This window comes from Nannospalax galili, unplaced genomic scaffold (genome assembly GCF_000622305.1).
Source record: "Nannospalax galili isolate Female #2095 unplaced genomic scaffold, S.galili_v1.0 scaffold803, whole genome shotgun sequence".
Classification (NCBI taxonomy): domain Eukaryota; kingdom Metazoa; phylum Chordata; class Mammalia; order Rodentia; family Spalacidae; genus Nannospalax; species Nannospalax galili.
Window position 1 is genome coordinate 174,908 of NW_008349354.1, and position 19,215 is coordinate 194,122.

General features: G+C 39.7%; 1 protein-coding gene across 2 annotated transcripts; it reads left to right on the forward strand.

Annotated features, from left to right (window-relative positions):
• Window positions 1–497: 497 nt before the first annotated feature.
• Enpp4 (ectonucleotide pyrophosphatase/phosphodiesterase 4) lies at window positions 498–14,749 on the forward strand. Of its 2 annotated transcripts, none has more exons than XM_017801580.2 (4): window positions 498–568; window positions 7,154–8,011; window positions 8,831–9,001; window positions 11,991–14,749. In XM_017801580.2, the coding sequence occupies exons 2-4, from the start codon at window positions 7,186–7,188 to the stop codon at window positions 12,353–12,355; spliced, it is 1,362 nt and encodes a 453-aa protein (XP_017657069.1). In that variant the 5' UTR covers window positions 498–568; window positions 7,154–7,185; the 3' UTR covers window positions 12,356–14,749. The 2 variants fall into 2 exon arrangements, with proteins under 2 accessions (XP_017657069.1, XP_008844938.1); XM_008846716.3 differs by lacking the exon at window positions 498–568 and adding an exon at window positions 985–1,162.
• The last annotated feature ends 4,466 nt before the right edge of the window (window positions 14,750–19,215 follow it).

Below are 19,215 nucleotides of genomic sequence, written 5' to 3' on the forward strand. Positions count from 1 at the left end.
TGCAATATACAACTGTCTGACTAAAATTTGAAGGAAAATCAGCCTGATAAATGGCCAAACAAACTGACGATCTGCCCACCCTGCCTCCCCACTCCAGGAGGCATCTATCTAAGAAAACAGGGCCTCTAGCCTAGACATCTGGCTTCTTATCAGCCTCTTTGCAGGTCTGGTTCCTTACCAAGCACCTTGCAGAAGATACCTGGTTGTCCTATCAGAATGCCCCATTTCTTCTTCCCAGATTCTGGGAAGGGGCAGGACCCACCTTCTGGGATTCTGGGAAGGTACAACCCCTTTCTGGGATTTTCTGGGCCGATTTCATCTATAAATCCGCAACCCCCACCCCACCTCCATTCCAACTGGAATGTTGCTTGTCCCTTGTGGCTAATAAAGCTATCTGCAATTGTTGAGGTCAGTTTCTACTTCTTTATTACGTTGCCTTTTAAATCCTGAATTCTAAAAATTCCTATTAAAGGCAGGAGCACAGTTTCACATACATAAGTGTCAAAAGACGAAATTACAACAAATTTCATGTGAAGATTCTGACTTTTCTTTGGGATTGTAGAATCAGGTAAGCCCTCATTCTAAGCAGAATGAATGTCTAGATGAGCTGATTAGAAGAGGGTGGTTGGTTTTATAAACAGAAATGGGCTCGAGAACGCAGAAACAAGACTACAAAATGGTGAATTTAATTATTTCAAAGCTTCTTTCTTTGTAAAGTAGAAAGCAGAAGGAACTTCCTTGTCTGGCGGCCAAAAACTGGGCGCCACTACTAGGATGATTTAAAAAAAACACGGTGGGAGAAGGAGGAGCAAACCTTTTCCCCAGCTCCAATTCAACTCCACCTGTCTCCAAGTGTGATATGAGCCTAGCCAATCAGAAAGGGCGTTACATTTCCAGTTGGCTACCGCATCCAATCCCGGTGCTCGTCTCAGCCTCCGCCGCGGGGCCGCAGTCGCTGCGCAAACTCTGAGCGCCCCCAGCAGCTGGAGTCTGGGGCCTACGAACCCCTGCGGAGGGGGCGTCGGCTACTGCGCAGGCGCCGCAGGAAGCGAACTGTAGAGTCGCTCTCCCACGGGTACCCCCTTGCCCGCAAGGACCCCGGAACTCGCGGTTCCGCTAGCGCCAAGTTCCGCGCGTCGGAGCGAAGCGGCAGCGGCGGCGGGTGAGTCTGAGTTGGTGCGCCCACGGATCTGGAGGGAGATGACAGTCCCTTCCTCTGTCCGCTAAGTGTTGAAAATACGGAGACCGTCTAGCTCCACGCACACGGACACACGCTCCCGGGTCCGCCGGGGGTGGGGACGCCCGTGGGGGGACCGGGGGAGGCAGGGTGATAGCAGGAGGGGGAGGTGAATGAAGCTCCAGCAGGTGGGTGTGAAATCGGGAGGGCAGCGTGATGTCAGGGTGAAGCGAGAAGTTGGGGATTGGGGTTCAGGGGGGAAGGCGTGTGGGCGGGGATGCACAACCTCCTGAATGTCTGGTCCCAGATCTTCTTATTCCTAGATGGCTCTCTGATACCATTCCTGTCCTACAAAACAAGCCATCCAAACAGCCAAAGATGCTGGAGACAGTGTCAAGCGCTTTGCGAACAAGCGCTTGCTTTGCTGGTCCCAATGCTGTGAGATAAAAGCGTCCTGTTCTGACCGACCCTGAAAGCCTGGTGCAGAGCAGAGAAAGGACTTCTCCAAGACCATACAGCTAGTGATGAGAACATTCACTAGCTCAGGACCCGAGACTTGAACACTTGCCAAGAATTACAGGAAATCAGTATTATGGTTTCCTTTTCTAACCATTTTTCCAGATTGTCTCTGTTTTAAGGAAACAGGGAGCTTTCGATCTCTCTGCAAGATTTTTAATTAGCTCTACACAATATAATTTGAAAATTTTTTTTTTGGAAATACAGAGAATACTTAAAAGGGCATTTTATACGTAGTAAGATAAGTGTAACTGTCTTGGAGATGCCTTAGAAAATTAAAGAATATTTAGAATCCTAGAATCTTTAAGACTGAGAACGTTTTCCAGGGAGTTTATATTTACTAATCAAAATCAACAAGAACCACCTAAGTTATCTGTGTACACAGATAGTAATGGATAATGCAATTTTACATAAGTGTTTCATTGTATTACAGAGCAGATGGCAAGCGACTTGCACCATATCCTTTTCCAACCCAACTGTAAATCACCCAGGAATGAGAGTTCACTGATAGGATTTCTATCTGGGCAAGATAGTCAACCCAGAGGAGACAGGAGGTGTTTTGTCTGTTGAACTGGGGACTACATCATAGAGATACTTGGTTGCAGCTCAGATGTGCCTGTTTTTTAATTCCCTTCCTGGTTGTTTTAAAAAAATATTTTTATTAATGTGCATGAGGGTTTGTCCTGAATGTATGTAGCTGTACCTGTGTTTCTGCAATACCCACAGAGGCCAGAGGAAGGAGAAAGGGTTGGATCCCCTGGAACAGGAGTTCAGGATGGCTGTTAGCCGACTTGTGGGTGCTGGTAACCAAACCTGAGTCCTCTAGAAGAGCAGCCAGAGCTCTTAACTGCTGAGCCAGCTGTCCACCCCCTCCTTTCTCTTTGTTTTTGCTGTTTGTTGGTATGAAAATTACAGAATTTCTATCGGTATTTTATAGTTTCATTCCTTGGAACCATGGCTTTTTCATCCCATGAAAATAGTTTGAGAACTTTTTTTTAATGGTGTTTTGTATACAGCTTAAGACTCATCATTAGAGGAGCTGGAGAGATGGCTCAGTGGTTAAGAGCACTGGATGTTCTTGCAGAGGACCTGGGTTCGATTCCCAGCACCCACATGGCAGCTAACTCCAGTTCCAGGGGATTCTGACGCCCTCTTCTGACCTCCCCTGGCATTGCACATCACAGGTGCAGTTAACATACATTGCACTTACATACATGCAGGCAATAGACAGACATAAAATAAAAATAAGAAATAAAATTTAAAAAAGACTCATCATTAGAATGAAACAGTGTGGTAGATGTGGACTCCTATACTGCTAATGAAAGATGTGACAGGTCAAGTTCTGTTAGTATTGTGGAGATTGTTGCCAGACTTGTTAACTCAGAAATATACTGCTGCACTTGTTAAGTACATGAAGTTAGAGTGTGATAAAGCTGCTAATTACCTTCTGAGCTCAATATTCAGTGGACTTCAGTGTCATTGTATGTAAACAGAGATTAAGACTATTGAATTTTTCCTAATTGATCACAAAATCTGCATCTGCATACTGACTGCCTCTTTCATTTACTGTAACACTTCAAGGCTTATCCAAGTCATAGCACATTTCCATACTTTATTCCTAATTATTGACAAATATCTCATTATCTATATATACCACATTTTATCTATTTATAGATTGATTGATATTCGGGTTGCTTCTACTTTTTGGCCTCTTAATAATAATCCTGCTGTGAATATGCATATGCAGGTTTGTGTGGATATGTCTTCATTTCTCTTGAGCATATACCTGCTAGAATTTCTGGGTCTTATGGTGACTATATTTAGCCTTGTGAAGAATTGCCTGATTTTTTTTTTCAAATTCACTGTACCATTTTACATCCTAGTATTAGTAACTTTTCTGTTACTGTGAGAAAACACCATGACCAAGGCAGCTTATAGAAGGAAGAGTTTATTTGGCTTATGGTTCCAGAGGGGAAGAGTCCATCATGGCGGGAGGCATGGGTGGAGGCAGCCGAAGAGGAAGCTGAGGGCTCATATCTTCAGTAAGGCACAGGAAGCAGAGAGACAGAGACTAGAAATGGGTATGGCTATGAATTCTCAAAGCCCCCCAAGATGTGCTTTCTCCAGTAAGGCCTCATCTCCTAAAACCTCCGAGAATAGTGCCACAAACTGGGGACAAAGTGTTCAGATACTTGGAACCTATGGGGGACATTTTTCATTCAAACCATTACACATCCTCATTAGCAATTTATAAAAATTTTGCTTTCTCTTTGTATACTTTCCAACAGTTGTTATAGTCATCTTGTTTTATTTAACCACCAATAGGTGAAGTGCTTTTTCAGTAGTTTGATTTGCATTTCTTTAAAGACTAATGATGTTTAACATTTTTTACATATTTATTTATCATCTATATCTTCCTTTTAGATCTTTTGCTTATTTTAATTGGATTCTGTTTGGTTTTATATTATTGAATATTATTTAGTTGTAACAGTTCTTTATATATTACTCATCCGATTCATGGTTTGAAAATATTTTCTTCCCAGTTCTGTGGTTGTCTTTTCACTTGCCTGATGTTGTTGTTTGAAGTACACAACTTTAAAAACATTTGATTAGGTCCATTTTTCTTATCCTACCCCTCATCTGTCAGTTTGTCGTCTATATTGTGGGCACAGCATTTGCCATAATCAGTTGTTAAAATTCACTGCCATATTTTCCTCCAAGAACTCCCCAACTTTAGCACTTCCCTTAAGTCTATGATCATTTTTAAGTTAATTTTTCCATGTCGTAGAAGTTGAGGCCCCATATTAATTCTTCGGCATGTGACTATCCTGTTGTCCTTGTACCATTGGTTGAATTCCTTTACGTCTTAGAGGTGACTACTGGAAATTTTTAGACACATTATAATATTCCATTTGTGAGAGTTCTTCTGAGGGCTTACTTTTACAAAACTTTTTTTTTATGGTGTATTAATCTCAAGGACAGTGTTACAGAGAAGTCGTGTTGTAAAACAGACTTAATCTAGGTTTAAAGCCTGTCTTTCTTTTTCCAAGATGACATCATGGTTCATTATTTTGGTTATTAATGCTCCTGTTTTGAATATGACCTATTTAAATATAAAGCCTTCCTTACCTGGTACATGATGCATGCATATATTTTTGTGTTATGGGCTTAGTAGATATATATTAAATGAGGTTTTTAAAATAATTGAAAATACTTTTATTGATTCTTTGAGAATTTCATACAGTGCATTTTGGCCCGACTCTGCAAGCAAGATCATCTGAATGATTTTTATTTGCTTTTGTTTTTTTTTGAGACACGGTCTCCCTGTAGCCCTAGCTGACCTGGAACTCGCTATGTAGACCAAGCTGGACTTGAACTCACAGAGATCCTGCCTCTGCTTCTTTATAGTGCTGCGATTAAAGGCATGCACCACCAGGCCAGACTTAGATTTTTGTTTGATTTTCCTTTTTAAGACAGGGTCTCAGTACATAGCCATAGCTAACCTGGAACTAGCTGTGCAGACCAAGCTGGCATTGATATCACAGCGATCTGCCTGCTTCTACCTCTGGAGTACTGGGATTAAAGGTGTGTGCCACCATGCCTAGCTTTGAATGACATTTTTAAAAGTGGCTTAAAAGAGCATCTGAACAAAACTTCAGAAGAAAGTATGTAGAAGACGAAACTTTAGGATGTTCTGGAAACACAAACGACTTTTAAAATTTATTTTAATTTTATGTGTATGAGTGTTTTGCTTGCATGTACATCCACCTGTGTTGTGCAAAGCCCACAGAGACTAGAAGAGGGTATTGAATCCCTTGGAACTGGAGTTAGCTGCCATGTAGGAGCTAGGAATTGAACCAGAGTCCTCAGGAAGAACAATCAGTACTCTTAACCACTGAGCCATCTCTCCAGCCCTGGAAACTATAACTGAAGTGCTATTGTGATAACTGTCACCAATATGAGTGTTTATCCTCCACACGTCACTGTTAATAGAGCTCAGACATGTGACAGTGAAGGATGGTGAAAATTTCAGAATGGAAATTGTTTCTGTGCCCACTTGACAGTAATTTACAGTAGTTTGGACCTGGATACTAGAGGGGCTTGGGTGCCAAATAAGATGTTTGGAACTTTTTAAAAATGACCCTTTGAGTATTTCTTAAGGGAAGTGTCATGAATAGAGCCTCCCGGGAAGATTAAGTTGGCAGCAGATGCTGACTACAAAGTGGGTGAGCTAGGAGACCCAAGTGCTCCAACCAGAGGGATCAAAGACTTCCAGGAAGATAGCATCAATGGAGATGGGAAAGAGGACAGCCTCCTTTAACCCTCGGGCTTCCATGCTGGTAGCTGACCAGCCTTTGCCTACTCTAGCCCTCTCCTCTTACAGCGGAAGAGGCATCCTGCCCATGTACTGTAAAACTCATTCTGCCTACATCACATACCTTACTTAGACCAAGGAAGGTGGAGAGGGAAGACAGGAATACTTAGGTGAAAGTGATTTCTGTAACCAATGAATTTTTTTATTTATTATTTTTATTTTATGTGAGTATTGCCTGCATGTATGTAAGTGCACCCCTGTCGTGTAATGCACATGGAGGTCAGAAGAGGGTGTCAGATCACCTGGAACTGGAGTTATAATGGTTAACTGCCATGTGGGTACTGGGAACCGAACCCAGATCCTCTGCAAGAGCAGCAGCTCTTAACCACTGAGCCATCTCTCCAGCCCCCAATGGATTTTTTTTAAAGTGATTAGGAATATCTCTGAACCTAGTCCACTTGGAAAAGTAGTCACGCTTTTGACAATAAAATGGAAGTTAAAGGGGGTATAGTGATGAAATTGATTTCAGTAAGTATTGAGATTTTTCAGAAGTTACTGTGGTATCCAAGTCTCCATAAGCTTTGTCTGTTAGTCAACTTCATGTGAAATTAGAGCAAGTGCCAGTTAAATTGAGATCGTTTTCAGCATTTATGTTTTCAGTCACCTGCTTTATATCAGTATTTCTAAACTCAAGTTGGTAATGATCCAGTGTGGTAGAATGTCCACTGACTGTTTATATAGACGAAAAACTGCTGGTAGGTAGTAGACCAGTGAAAGGGCCTCTGAAAACTTGGAATTATTTGTATTTTGAACAAAAGAATCATTTTTATGTCTTCATCTGTTCTTAAGCTTTTAGAGTAGTTTCTGTTGCTTTAGATGCTACAGACAGGAGTATTTATGGAGACAAAAGAATGGCCCATTTTCCCTTCAGAGCTTGACAGATGGACCGTACATGTATCGATAGGAAACTGGATATGTAAAGGAATTTTTCTGTATTTCAACTCTTATTTTTAAAGTAATGCTGAATTTTTAAGTTAGTATAGGTAAAGCTGACATGTAAAAGATTTGTAAATATTAATTATCTTGAGATGTAAATCCAAATCAAATAGCATTACAGTTTTATGAATTGTGGTTGTATATTTTAGGAGCCCTGACTGCTGTATTCAGCATCTTCATTATGAAGTTGTTAGTGATACTTTTGTTTCCGGGACTCATCACTAGTTGTGGAGGTGACTCTTCCTATGGTTTGCCGCCCAAGTTACTACTGGTGTCTTTTGATGGCTTTAGAGCTGACTATCTGAAGAATTATGACTTTCCTCATCTCCAGAATTTTATCAAAGAAGGTGTCTTGGTGGAGCACATTAAAAATGTTTTTATCACAAAAACATTTCCAAACCACTATAGCATTGTGACAGGCTTATATGAGGAAAGCCATGGCATTGTGGCCAATTCCATGTATGATGAAGCCACTAAGAAACATTTTTCTGAATCTAATGATAAGGATCCTTTTTGGTGGAATGGGGCAGTGCCAATTTGGGTGACTAATGAACTTCAGGAAAACAGGTCAAGTGCTGCCGCTATGTGGCCCGGTACTGACGTGTCCATTCACAATACCACGCCTTCCTATTTTATGAATTATAGCCACTCAGTGTCATTTGAGGAGCGACTCAGTAATATTACCGCATGGCTCAGCAAGTCCAACCCACCAGTCACCTTTGCAACACTCTATTGGGAAGAACCAGATGCAAGTGGCCACAAGTATGGACCCGAAGATAAAGAAAACATGAGCAGGGTGTTGAAAGAAATAGATGACCTTATTGGTGACCTAGTCCAAAAACTCAAGATGTTGGGACTCTGGGAAAATCTTAATGTGATCATTACAAGTGATCATGGAATGACTCAGTGTTCTGAGAAGCGACTGATAAAGTTGGATCCCTGCATCGACCATTCAAACTACAGTGTCATAGATTTAAGCCCCGTTGCTGCGATTCTTCCTAAAATAAGTAAGTAGATGTTTAACTAAGGGATGCTTTTATTTGAATTGGGCAGTTGATTGAGGGAGGGAGGGTGTGTGAAACAATGCAGCTCTGGATTCATGTGGTTCAGGGTCGATACTCAAATTCAGAATGAGTGTTTTCTCGCTCTAATATACAAGTTTTGAGCAACTGGCATATGGGTTAGCTTTAAAGCAATTTTTCCTCTGCTTTTTGGATATATTCCTTAATTTACACTAAAATAGAAAAGATTTTTTTTTTGTCTTTTGGTAACAGGGTTTCCCTATAGCTCTAGCTGGCCTGAACTTGCTATGGAGACCAGGCTGGCCTTGAACTCACAGGGCTCTGCCTGCCTCTGCCTCCTGAGTGCTGCAATTAAAGGCCTCTGTGTGCCACCACATCAGGCCTTAGAAAAGAAAATTTTATCCTTAAAGACAGCTTGAATTTTACTGTGAGATACATACATTTCTTTTACTGACCATGGACTTGGTAATTAGTAGTAAGACATAGTTTATGTTTACTTAGGAAACTCAATGTGAAAATTGTCCCTTTTCTGAGTCAACTAGGATTATCCACAAAATGAGGAGAGATGTGAATTATTGAAAGGTTGAAAGTGTAAATGCACGCGTGTGTGCCTATGTCCATCTCTCAAACTGTCACACAATTATTCTTTGTTATTTTAAGAATTAAAAGCAATAGTAGGTAATACTGTACAGTTTTTAGTAGGTAGCATTGTATAATTTTTTATCCATTTCTGCTAGTTAGATGTATTTTTGCTTGTAAGTCATCTATGACATTCCCCTTTGGTATTCCCTTGCCTTTTTACAGATGTAACAGAGGCTTATGACAGACTGAAAAACTGCAGCCCTCACATGCATGTTTATCTCAAAGAAGATATTCCTAACAGATTTTATTACCAACATAATAATCGAATTCAGCCTATTATTTTGGTTGCTGAAGAAGGCTGGACGATTGTACTAAATGCATCATCATCAAAATGTAAGTATTTATTTAGGACATTTCTGTTGTAGTCAAAGGATTCAGCACACATTGTGACCATGTTCTACTCTGTGGGTGCTTTGATTTATATAAGGTCAATAAGTATCACCAGTTCAGCTTCCAAAAGATGATTGTTTTCATTTAATAGCAGTTTATAATAGCCACGGTTTCACTTTTAGATTCAGGGGTTGTGTAACCTTAATGGTGAAGCTATAGTCTGTCTGTCTTTCTTTTTTTTCTGGTCTTTTTGAGACAGGGTCTCCCTGTAGCCCCAGCTGGCCAGGAACTTACTATGTAGACCAGACTGGCCTCAAACTCATAGAGATCCTCCTGCCTCTGCCTCCCAAGTGGTGGGATTAAAAGCCTGTGCTACCATGACTGGCCAAGTTTCACTTTCCTAACAAAACTGTAGTTACTGTCAGTAATTTTCAAGATTGGGTCTCCTAATATTTAGGAAATAAAAGGGAAGTAAAGAAGTAAAGGGGACCAGATGAGCCAGCTCACATCCCTTTTCCTTGCCTATGTTTAAAAACATTTGTCTGAATAACCCCAGTGTCCCCTTAATGATGAAATCACTTCCTTGAATGCTGAGGTTATTTGGAACATTGGGCAAGAAGTGAAAGTAAACAAATCAAACAATTCACCAAGTTAGCAAAATAGATGCATTAAAATTTTTCCTCGAAGGTTGGAGAGATGGCACAGTGGTTAAGAGCACTGGCTGCTCCTACAGAGGACCTGGGTTCAGTTTCTAGCACCTACATGGCAGCTAACAGCCTTCTGTAACTCCAGTTCCAGGGGATCCAATGCCCTCTCTGACCTCTGCAGGCATTGCATGACACAGCTGCACTTACATGTAGGCAAGACATTCATACACATAAAATAAAAATAATAAATAAAATGCTTAAAAAATTTCCTCAGGGGGCTGGAGAGATGGTTCAGTAGTTAAGAACACTGGTTATTCTTACAGAAGAACTGGGTTCATATTCCAGCACCCACATGGCAGCTAACAACTGTCCGTTACTCCAGTCCCAGGGGATCCAACAGCCTCTTCTGACCTCCACAGGCATTGCATGACATAGGTGCACTTACCTACGTGCAGGCAATATACGCATACACATAAAATAAATAAATAAATAAAAATTTTTAAAATTTCCTCAAACATAAAATGTATAGGAGGTGAGTTACAGGTCTTGCCTCAAGTGAAGTTTATTTATCTATATTTTGTGTTTAATTTTAGTACTTAAAAAATACTTTTAAATACCTGGTAAGATGATAGAAATTTTCAGCTTTGTGAACCAAAGCTTGGCCTCAGCTCCTCACCTCAACTCTGTTTTCACATGTGGAAGCAGCTGTGGACAGTTGGTGAGCACACTGACGTGCTGTACGCTTTACTGAAAGCGGACTTACAGAACCAGGTGGGCACCAGATTCAGTTGTAGGCTATCATAGCAGATCCCTGATGTCTAGAAATTTAGAAGTATCAGGGAAGGATGGGGCAGACTCAGCATCAGTAAGTTTGTGTATTATTTATATTTATGTTATTTTATGTACTCATTTTTGTAAACTTTGAAAATATAGAAAAGACAAAAACTACCCATAATACCTCAATACAGAATGATAGACAAATGTTAATTGTGGGAATTTCCCCTTCTAATATTTTTCCATTAATGGATGTATGTATTTGAATTTTAATAGTATTGACCTCCTAATAGATTAATTCTTTTTGTCATTTTGATCCCATTTCATTTTGTTCTGAAAAATTTCAAATGTACAAAGAATTTCATAACCAACATCAGTATACTTTGTCAGCTAAAGTGGAAATTTATTAAATGCATGTGAAGACTAGGTATCCGGTTCATATCAGGCATCATGTTTTCCTTTGAGTCAGACTTTTACTGAAGTTACAAGTTGCAGTTAAGTGGTTCTATTTCACATTCAATACAAGAATGCTTTCTGTAAAATTCTTACTTGTCTGACCCTCCTTATTTTTGAGGTGTTTATTAACTGTTAGTAATCCAGTAATACATTATACTATGGTTTTGTGGGTTTGTTGGGTTTTATTGTTTGTTGTTTGTTTTTTGAGATAGGCCCTCTCTATGTAGCCCTAACTGGCCTGAAACTTACTATGTAGACCAGACTGGCCTCAAACTCAGACACCTGCCTCTGCCTCCCCAGAGCTGGGATTAAAGGCGTGTGCCACCACCCACCATACCAGGCAACATTTTATTTCTTGTTTTGTTTTGTTTTGTTTTGTTTTGTTTTGGGAGAGCGAGGCTCTGCTTATTGCCCCAGCTGGCCTGGAATTCACTGTGTATACGAGGCTGGCCTCATCTCACAAAGATCCACCTGCCCCAACCTCCTGAGTGGGATTAAAGGCGTGTTTTTGTTTTGGGAGAGCCAGGCTCTGCTTATTGCCCCAGCTGGCCTGGAATTCACTGTGTATACAAGGCTGGCCTCGATCTCACAAAGATCCACCTGCCCCAACCTCCTGAGTGGGATTAAAGGCGTGTGCCATTACACCAGGCACCATAGTATTTCTTACAAAAGCAACTGAGGTGCTTGTCTGAAGACCCTTTTCTTCCTTGTTCCATTCAGTGGTCTTCTGCTCTCCTTAGTTGTATAGGACCTTTGGCACTTGACAACTTTTTTTGTTTTTAAAACCACTGGTGCTGTTCGTAGTGAGCTTTTGCAACTAACACTGGAGATTGACAGGTAAAGTAAGTGGGATAGGGCTGAAAAATCAGCACATAAGAAGTTGTGTTACAGTCTAAAGCCATGGCCCCTTGAGCAAAGATGTGCATGCATGTGAAGTAAGGGTCATGGCTAAGCTGACGGAAACACAGGTTTTCCTTGCTGGCTTCTGTTTGGTCAGCCAACGAGAATCCTAATGAATGGGGAAGTGGCTGGCAAAAGTTGGTGGGTTTATAGTAGCACGCTGTTTGAATAGAAAAGCTGATCCTATTTAATAACAAACTCTTGTTCTTTTTCAGTAGGTGACCATGGTTATGACAATTCCTTGCCTAGTATGCATCCATTTCTGGCTGCCCACGGTCCTGCGTTTCACAAAGGCTACAAGCATAGCACCATTAGCATTGTGGATATTTACCCAATGATGTGCCACATCCTGGGATTAAAACCACATCCCAATAATGGAACCTTTGGCCATACCAAGTGCTTGTTAGTGGACCAGTGGTGCCTTAAACTCCCAGAAGCCATTGGAATTGTTGTTGGTTCGCTACTGGCATTAACCATTCTAACGGGTCTTATAATAATTATGCAGAACAGACTGTCTACAACCCGTCCATTTTCCAGACTTCAGCTTCAGGACGATGATGATGATCCTTTAATAGGGTAATGTCCTGGGGTTTATTCACATATCCTGATTACTTTCAAAACTAAGGATCCACACACAGAATGGTGTTACAAGAATAATATAGACTATTTCAAAAGACAACTTAAACCAAACATGCTAAAATTCTTTGGTTTTTCTTTGTGTTTTGTTTTGGTGTGTTACCTTATACAAATAACCCAGACAGTAGTAGAATTGCTGATAAATCAGTTAAAATCATATATTTCACTAGCTAGAAATAGCTTTTGAGAAAAATACTTCATCTGTCCTTTTTTTTTTTTGCAGTGAAGATACATCTTATAAATGAAAACTCACCAGAATTTAATAGGCATGCATTTCTTAAAAAATTATATATTTGTAAATGACACAAAAGAAATATTTATCTAATTTGTGAATTTTGTGTATCTCAGAGAAAGTTGACTATATTTTTATATTTACCTTTAATTAGTTTGGATTCCAAGTAAACCCTTGATGTAGAAATTCTCTGATGGTTGATAGAATTGATTGACCACATAGCAGAACTGTGGCATATAAAGAAATCGTCTTAAGCAAAGCTGCTATAAACAAAACAAAACCAACTAAGACTATGTGATGCAAAGCCCGAATTTGTTGAGACCTTTAAGCTGTTGAAGAATCAAGTTTTATCTTTTAAGTTGGGCATGTTGGGGCACACCTGCAATCCTGGTCTTTTGAAGGATGGACAAGATCTGGAATTTGAGACCAGCCTGGGCTATGTAGCAAGACCTTGTTCAGGAAGGAAAAAAGAAAAAAAAGAAAACTTCAGAGATTATTGCTAATAAGAAATTCAGAAGAAAATAGAGAAAAGTGTTTCGTTCCTATTTGTGTAAGGTGTATGTGGGAGTGTGTGTCTGCCTGTGGAAGTGTGCAGGTATTACTTGAGTTAGAGAGGAGGAAGTCAGGTATGTGACTTAGAGAGGATGCTGTCGGGACTGGACTGTGGCTGAGCTTCCATTCTCCCCATGACACAGATGTCAGGAAAAGTGCAGCTTGCAGGAAAGGTGATGTTTTATACTTCTTATTTTTTCCTTTCTCCGAATCACTTGTTAATATTATAATGAAAAACTCATTTATTTCTGTTACAATTTCAACTCTCAAATTTATTGGAAGTACTAAAATGTAGAAAAATTTATGACCTGAATATAAACCTGACTTGGCCAGAATTTTTATATTTGCCTTTGGAACTTTTTAATTACTCTTTAGATGGTAGAGTATTAAGAAATTTAAAATGGAATTTAGTATATTTTAGTCTTTGTACTAGTCATATGCTAAATGGCAGAATAGCTTAAGCCTCCCAACTGTTTTATTGAGTATTTGGATCATGAAATTGTTACCCTGCCCATCTTTTAACATACTTGTTCAGAACCAAAGAGTTGTTGTGAAAGGCTGCCATGATACCTGTGCTAGGTCGTTCCTCATAATCAAAATCATAATGGACAAAGAGTGTGGCAGCCTGGTTGATATCCATTAGGGAAAAGACCTGAGACAGTAGTGTGAAAGTTTTGACAATATAAAAAACTTGGGTCCTGCTCTTCAGATACATGTCTGATCTACAGTAAGCATGTAGCTTACTTATCTGTGCTTATGTTGTTTATCTGTGATGGCAAACAACACCTTGTCAGTCATGAACAGAGTGCATTTGCACTGAGTAACTGCTAATTTCCTAACGTTTGGTATTTGGTGCCTATTGCTGGGTTTTGAGAGGCATTCCTGTACCGCATTCATAATCTCTGCTATTCATTATAAACTGGCTATTTTTTTTTTGTTTTTTTTTTTGGTCTTTCTGAGACAGGGTCTCCCTTTAGCCCCAGCTGTCCTGGAACCCACTATGTAGACTAGGCTGGCCTTGAACTCCCAGAGATCTGCCTGCCTCTGCCTACTGAGTGCTGAGATTAAAGGCATGCACCACCACGCCTGGCTCATAAACTGGCTATTTTAAGAGCAGAACAGGACTGATTTTGTTTGGTCATAAATTTTGTGATTTTTTTTTGGGGGGGTCACACAGAATAGTCACACTGAACATTGAATAAATAAAATAATAGGAAATTCCTGTCTACTTCAGCTTCCATTTAAAAAATATCAAAAGAACTGAGAGCTTGGTTTTCACAGTGGCTGGCATTCACTAGGCTGGGGTTAAGCATGGTATCCGGCCCATGACCAGATTTCATAAAGGATGGGATAGGAAGAGGTGCCCTGTCAGTTTCTTAGCCCTTTCAACATGTTTTTACCCACTTATTTTGTCTTTTACTCCATTTTCAAATTACTAAAATTAGGTAATTTATTTTTAAAGTCTCTGTTCATGAGACAAGAACAGTGTTTATTTAATCAAGAGAAGTTTTTTTTATAATTATATTAAACTTTGTGTTAATTCATTTATAGCTTGAAAAAAATTTTTTTTCATCACTGTCAAAACCAGTGACTTCTGTGCCGGGCATGATGGCACATGCCTTCAATCCCAGCACTCGGGAGATGGAGGCAGACGAATCTCTGTGAGATCTCCGCCAGCCTGGTCTACATAGTAAGTTCCAGGCTGGCTGGGACTAGGGAGACACTGTCAAAAATGAAAAATAAGAGGAAAAAAAACTGAAGAAAAACAAAAAAAAAGAAAACCAGAAGAAAACAAAACAAAACCCAGTGACTCCCATAGTACCCAGAAAGTCTTCTGAGTAAAACTGGCCTTTTACATTACAGTTTTAGTGTGTCTTTTGTTAGATGATTAGGTAACATGCTGTTCTGCCTTCTTTATCCTAGAAAGTATTTGGCTTCAGGAAATACTTAGCTGTTCTTGACAGTACTCAAAGGTAACAGGAGGATGTTTGGCTCTGTATGTTTGTTACTTCCATGGGTTAATTCAGAACTAAGTACATTTACTTATATTCAAGGAATTTGTGTTGCTGTTGTCAATGTATGACACACGGTTTTCTGCTAAACAGCAGTAAAATGCAGCAAAGCGTTAGCAGTTATATTGTCCTGGTCCGATTCCTTTAGGAATTTACAGATACATTTTTGGACTGTCAAAGGACTAACATGCCTTTACATTATTGTTGGGTGCCTCCCTCTCTTACCCATCTTGTAAGCTTTAAGGATGAGTTGAATTCCTTTTATTTAGAGGGTTTTATTTCATTGTTAATATGTAAAGTTATAAATGCTATAAAGTGTGTATTTTATATTCTTTAAATAGAGCATAAATAAAATGAGTTTGTTTCAAGGAAATCTGTATGTAGTGCCTTATGTTTAATATATGTTTTTTGAGTATATTGTTTGAATTCATAACTAATATCTTTGCTTATGATTAAACTTTATGTAAATAAAATCTGCCAACATTCCTAGTGTACTTATTACAGTATAAAGTGCAATACCAGTAACCTTCCAGAATGAACACACTGTGATAGATATCATGACTTGACTAATTTTGTAAAAACTTCATAGAAATAAATTCCAGATCTGTTTTTAGGCCAGGATTAAAGGTACATAACAACCAAATTTTTAAAATATATATAATATACAATGTAGTGTGAGAACATCATTGGCAAGAAAGCCAGAATAAATCTGCAGAGCCTGCACAACCAAGATTCAGTGGTCCGGAATAAAGGGAAGATGCTTAATAGACTGATTACAGAACACTGGGGTGTGGTTATGTCTATTCATGGTTTAACCCTTGGTGCTGAGTTCCTTGGACAGAATCATTTTCTAGGCTTCTGTTTCCTAAAGTTTGGATGTCAGTTTTGCCTCTGTCCTCACCTGTAGCATTCTTGGGTATCGTCACACTGTTTGTCTTCCAACACCATTGCTTGAGAGAATACGCGAGAATCTAGGAGATCTAGTCGGGTTCTGTGGTGCTGTCACACACGATGCCAGCTTGTACTTGGACGTCGGTAAGTGGAGAGTGCCTTAGTTGAAACTGCTTTTCCATTGATTCATGTCCCAAACTCAGAACTGCTTGGTAGGAAAATGCTAGACTGCTCAGGCTTTCTATGTATCTTCAATCTCTTTGACCTCTGAAACCTGCTTTCTACCATCAGTGCTGTTCTAGTTTGTTTCTCCATTGCTATAATAAAATACTCTGACCAATATCAACTTGGGGAGGAAAGGGATTATTTAGCTTATATCTCCCAGGTCACAGTTAATCACCTAGAGAGCCCAAGGTAGGAACTCAGGGCAGGAACCTGGAGGCAGGAGCTGAGGCACAGGCCATAGAGGAATGCTGCTTACTGGCTTGCTCTTCAGGCCCCTGCTCAGCCTGCTTTCTTATACAACACAGGCCCATCTGCCCATTGGTTACTCTCCCACATCATTCAGTAATCAAGAAGATGCCCCACAGACATGACCACAGGCCATTCAATGGAGGCACTTCCTCAGTTGAGGCTCCCTCTACCCAGGTGTGTCAAGTTGACACCTAAAGCTGTCCAGGAAAGCACATCAAATCTAGTGAGCTATCTCACTTCCAGGGTGGTGATGGTGACATGTAGCTATATACAGGTCTCCAGTCCAGACCTTCCTCCAGTCCAGTCCAGGGAATGTTCCCTGGTCAGTATCTTTCCATGTCCATCCTGCTTAGCCTCACTTGCCTGGAGTCAGGGATGGTGAAAGGGATCATGGAAATTTACTGCACACTAGAACTCCCCACTATACACACACATTTTGGAGGTTCATACAGGTCAAACAGTGCTCCTGATTTAGACACTGCTTGAATTTTCCACTGGAGAAAATGAATGTGGTTTTTTTCCATTTAAAGTTTCCGTGAAGGTCCCCCCCACATCCCCACATCTCACTTGCTTCCTTTTTTGACTCTTAAAAGGACATGTAGGAATTTTATTCTCATAATGGCAGACCGTGTGATTCAAACAGTCTTCTTGCCAGTGAGCAGAAAAGACGGAAGAATAGAGGGTTGGCGCTCAGGTATTGAAGAACTTCAGCGAAAGAGAAGAGTCAAGAGGCCAAGATTGAAAAGCTGAGTCTCATAAATGAGCGAGCCCAGTGGCATCCGTGCACCCTGGCAAATGCAGCTCAGGGCCAAGGACCTGCCTGGCCTGAACAAAGGGCCTGGAGAAGGAGGGGAAACAGGAGAGGTTTCCTTTTTTTTTTTTTTTTGAGTGTTTGTTTTGTTTTGAGACAGGGTCTCCTTGAACCCCAGCTGGCTTGGAACTTGTTATGTAGACCAGGCTGGCCTTGATCTCACAGAGATCTGCATGTCCCTGCCTCCTGAGTACTGGGATTAGAAATATGAGCCACACACTCTGAATCATTTTCTTTTTCATTGTAAGAGCCTACTACATATGCTTTGGCACCACTAAATTTGGAAATATAAATAAAATGAATAATTTAATTGGAAATTATTAAATAAAACTGACTCCCATAGAGAAAGCAAACAAAAATGGAACAGTTTACTTGCTAATTATTTTTAAAGTGAATTTTATTGCACATACATACAGCATGATGTCATGGTAAATACAGATATTAAAACGGTGACCATAGCAAAGCATATTAAACTACACCTGCCTCATAGGTACCCATAGCATTTTCAATATTTTATAAAGATTCAGAAAGTTACACACTATTGTACAAAACAAGTGTCAAGCTCCAAAGACAGTCCTTAGTGCTTTGAAAAAAAATCTATGTTACATTTGCCACTGCCATAAGAAAGTTTTAGACCTAGAAACATTAGTTTTTACTAATAAAAGCTTGATTATCAAATCTGATAGAGAACAACAACAAAAACCCATACACTCATCTTGAATGAGAAATTAGCAAAATGGAAAATTAATCCAACCATGCCAGTGGTTAGATGTAAGGGGACAGAACATTTGAAAGTTCAGAGATTGTTCTAAATTCGTTGGAAAAGCAGTATCCATAAATGCTCTACAAGAAAGCTGCAAATTGGAAGTTAAAGGATAGAAAATGTTAGGAAAACTATTAGGAGGCTGGAATAGTTATGTATCAAAAGTCCTCAGGCATTTCAGCAGTTGGAGAGGAACACTGCTTATGGTCAAAGGACCCATATGCAAGAGAGAGAGGCAGCATTACAGTGTTCATGCTCCAAACCACCTCACCATGAATGAAAAACGGATGGTACAGTGGCTGGAGAGATGGCTTGGGTTAAGAACCCTCTTAGGAAGAACACTTCAGAATCAGCAATTTAAGCTGCTTTCAGAAGCTAGCGACAAAACAAAGATACAGTGAAAATCAAGGAAATAGAAGAGACAAGAAGTTAATAAAACCAAATTTTATTTTATAAACATATTAGTAAAATGGACTCAGCCCCTAGTAAAATAACACAAATTAGAATAAAAAGAGAGTAGTCAGTACAGATCTTATATATATCAAAAAAGGATGACAATGACTTTGACAATCTAAATAAAATTGACAGATTACTTGAAAAAATATGACTTGCTCAAAAAACACAAAATTAAATAGAAAAGCTTAACCTCTAACACAGAAATGATCAAAAACATTCCTACAAAGAAAAATGTCAAGTCTAGATAGTTCCATTCATTAATTGTATCAAATAATATGAGATTTTTACACAAATTTATAGAAAATGGAGGAAGGAATGCAAAAGAAAAATACCAGCAAAAAAAATTGATCTCTATTCCTATGAATAAAATTTCTTAACAAGGGGCTGGAGAGATGGCTCAGTAGTTAAGAGCCCTGGTTGCTCTTGCAGAAAAATCAGATTGGATTCTCAGCACTCACTGGCAGCTAACAACTGTCTTAACTCCAGTTCCAGGGAATCAAATGCCCTCTTCTGGCTTTTGCACCATTGTATGCACAGGTACACTTACATATATGCAGGCAAAACATTTAAACACATAAAATTTCCTTGAGAAATACTGATCGAATTCAGTATT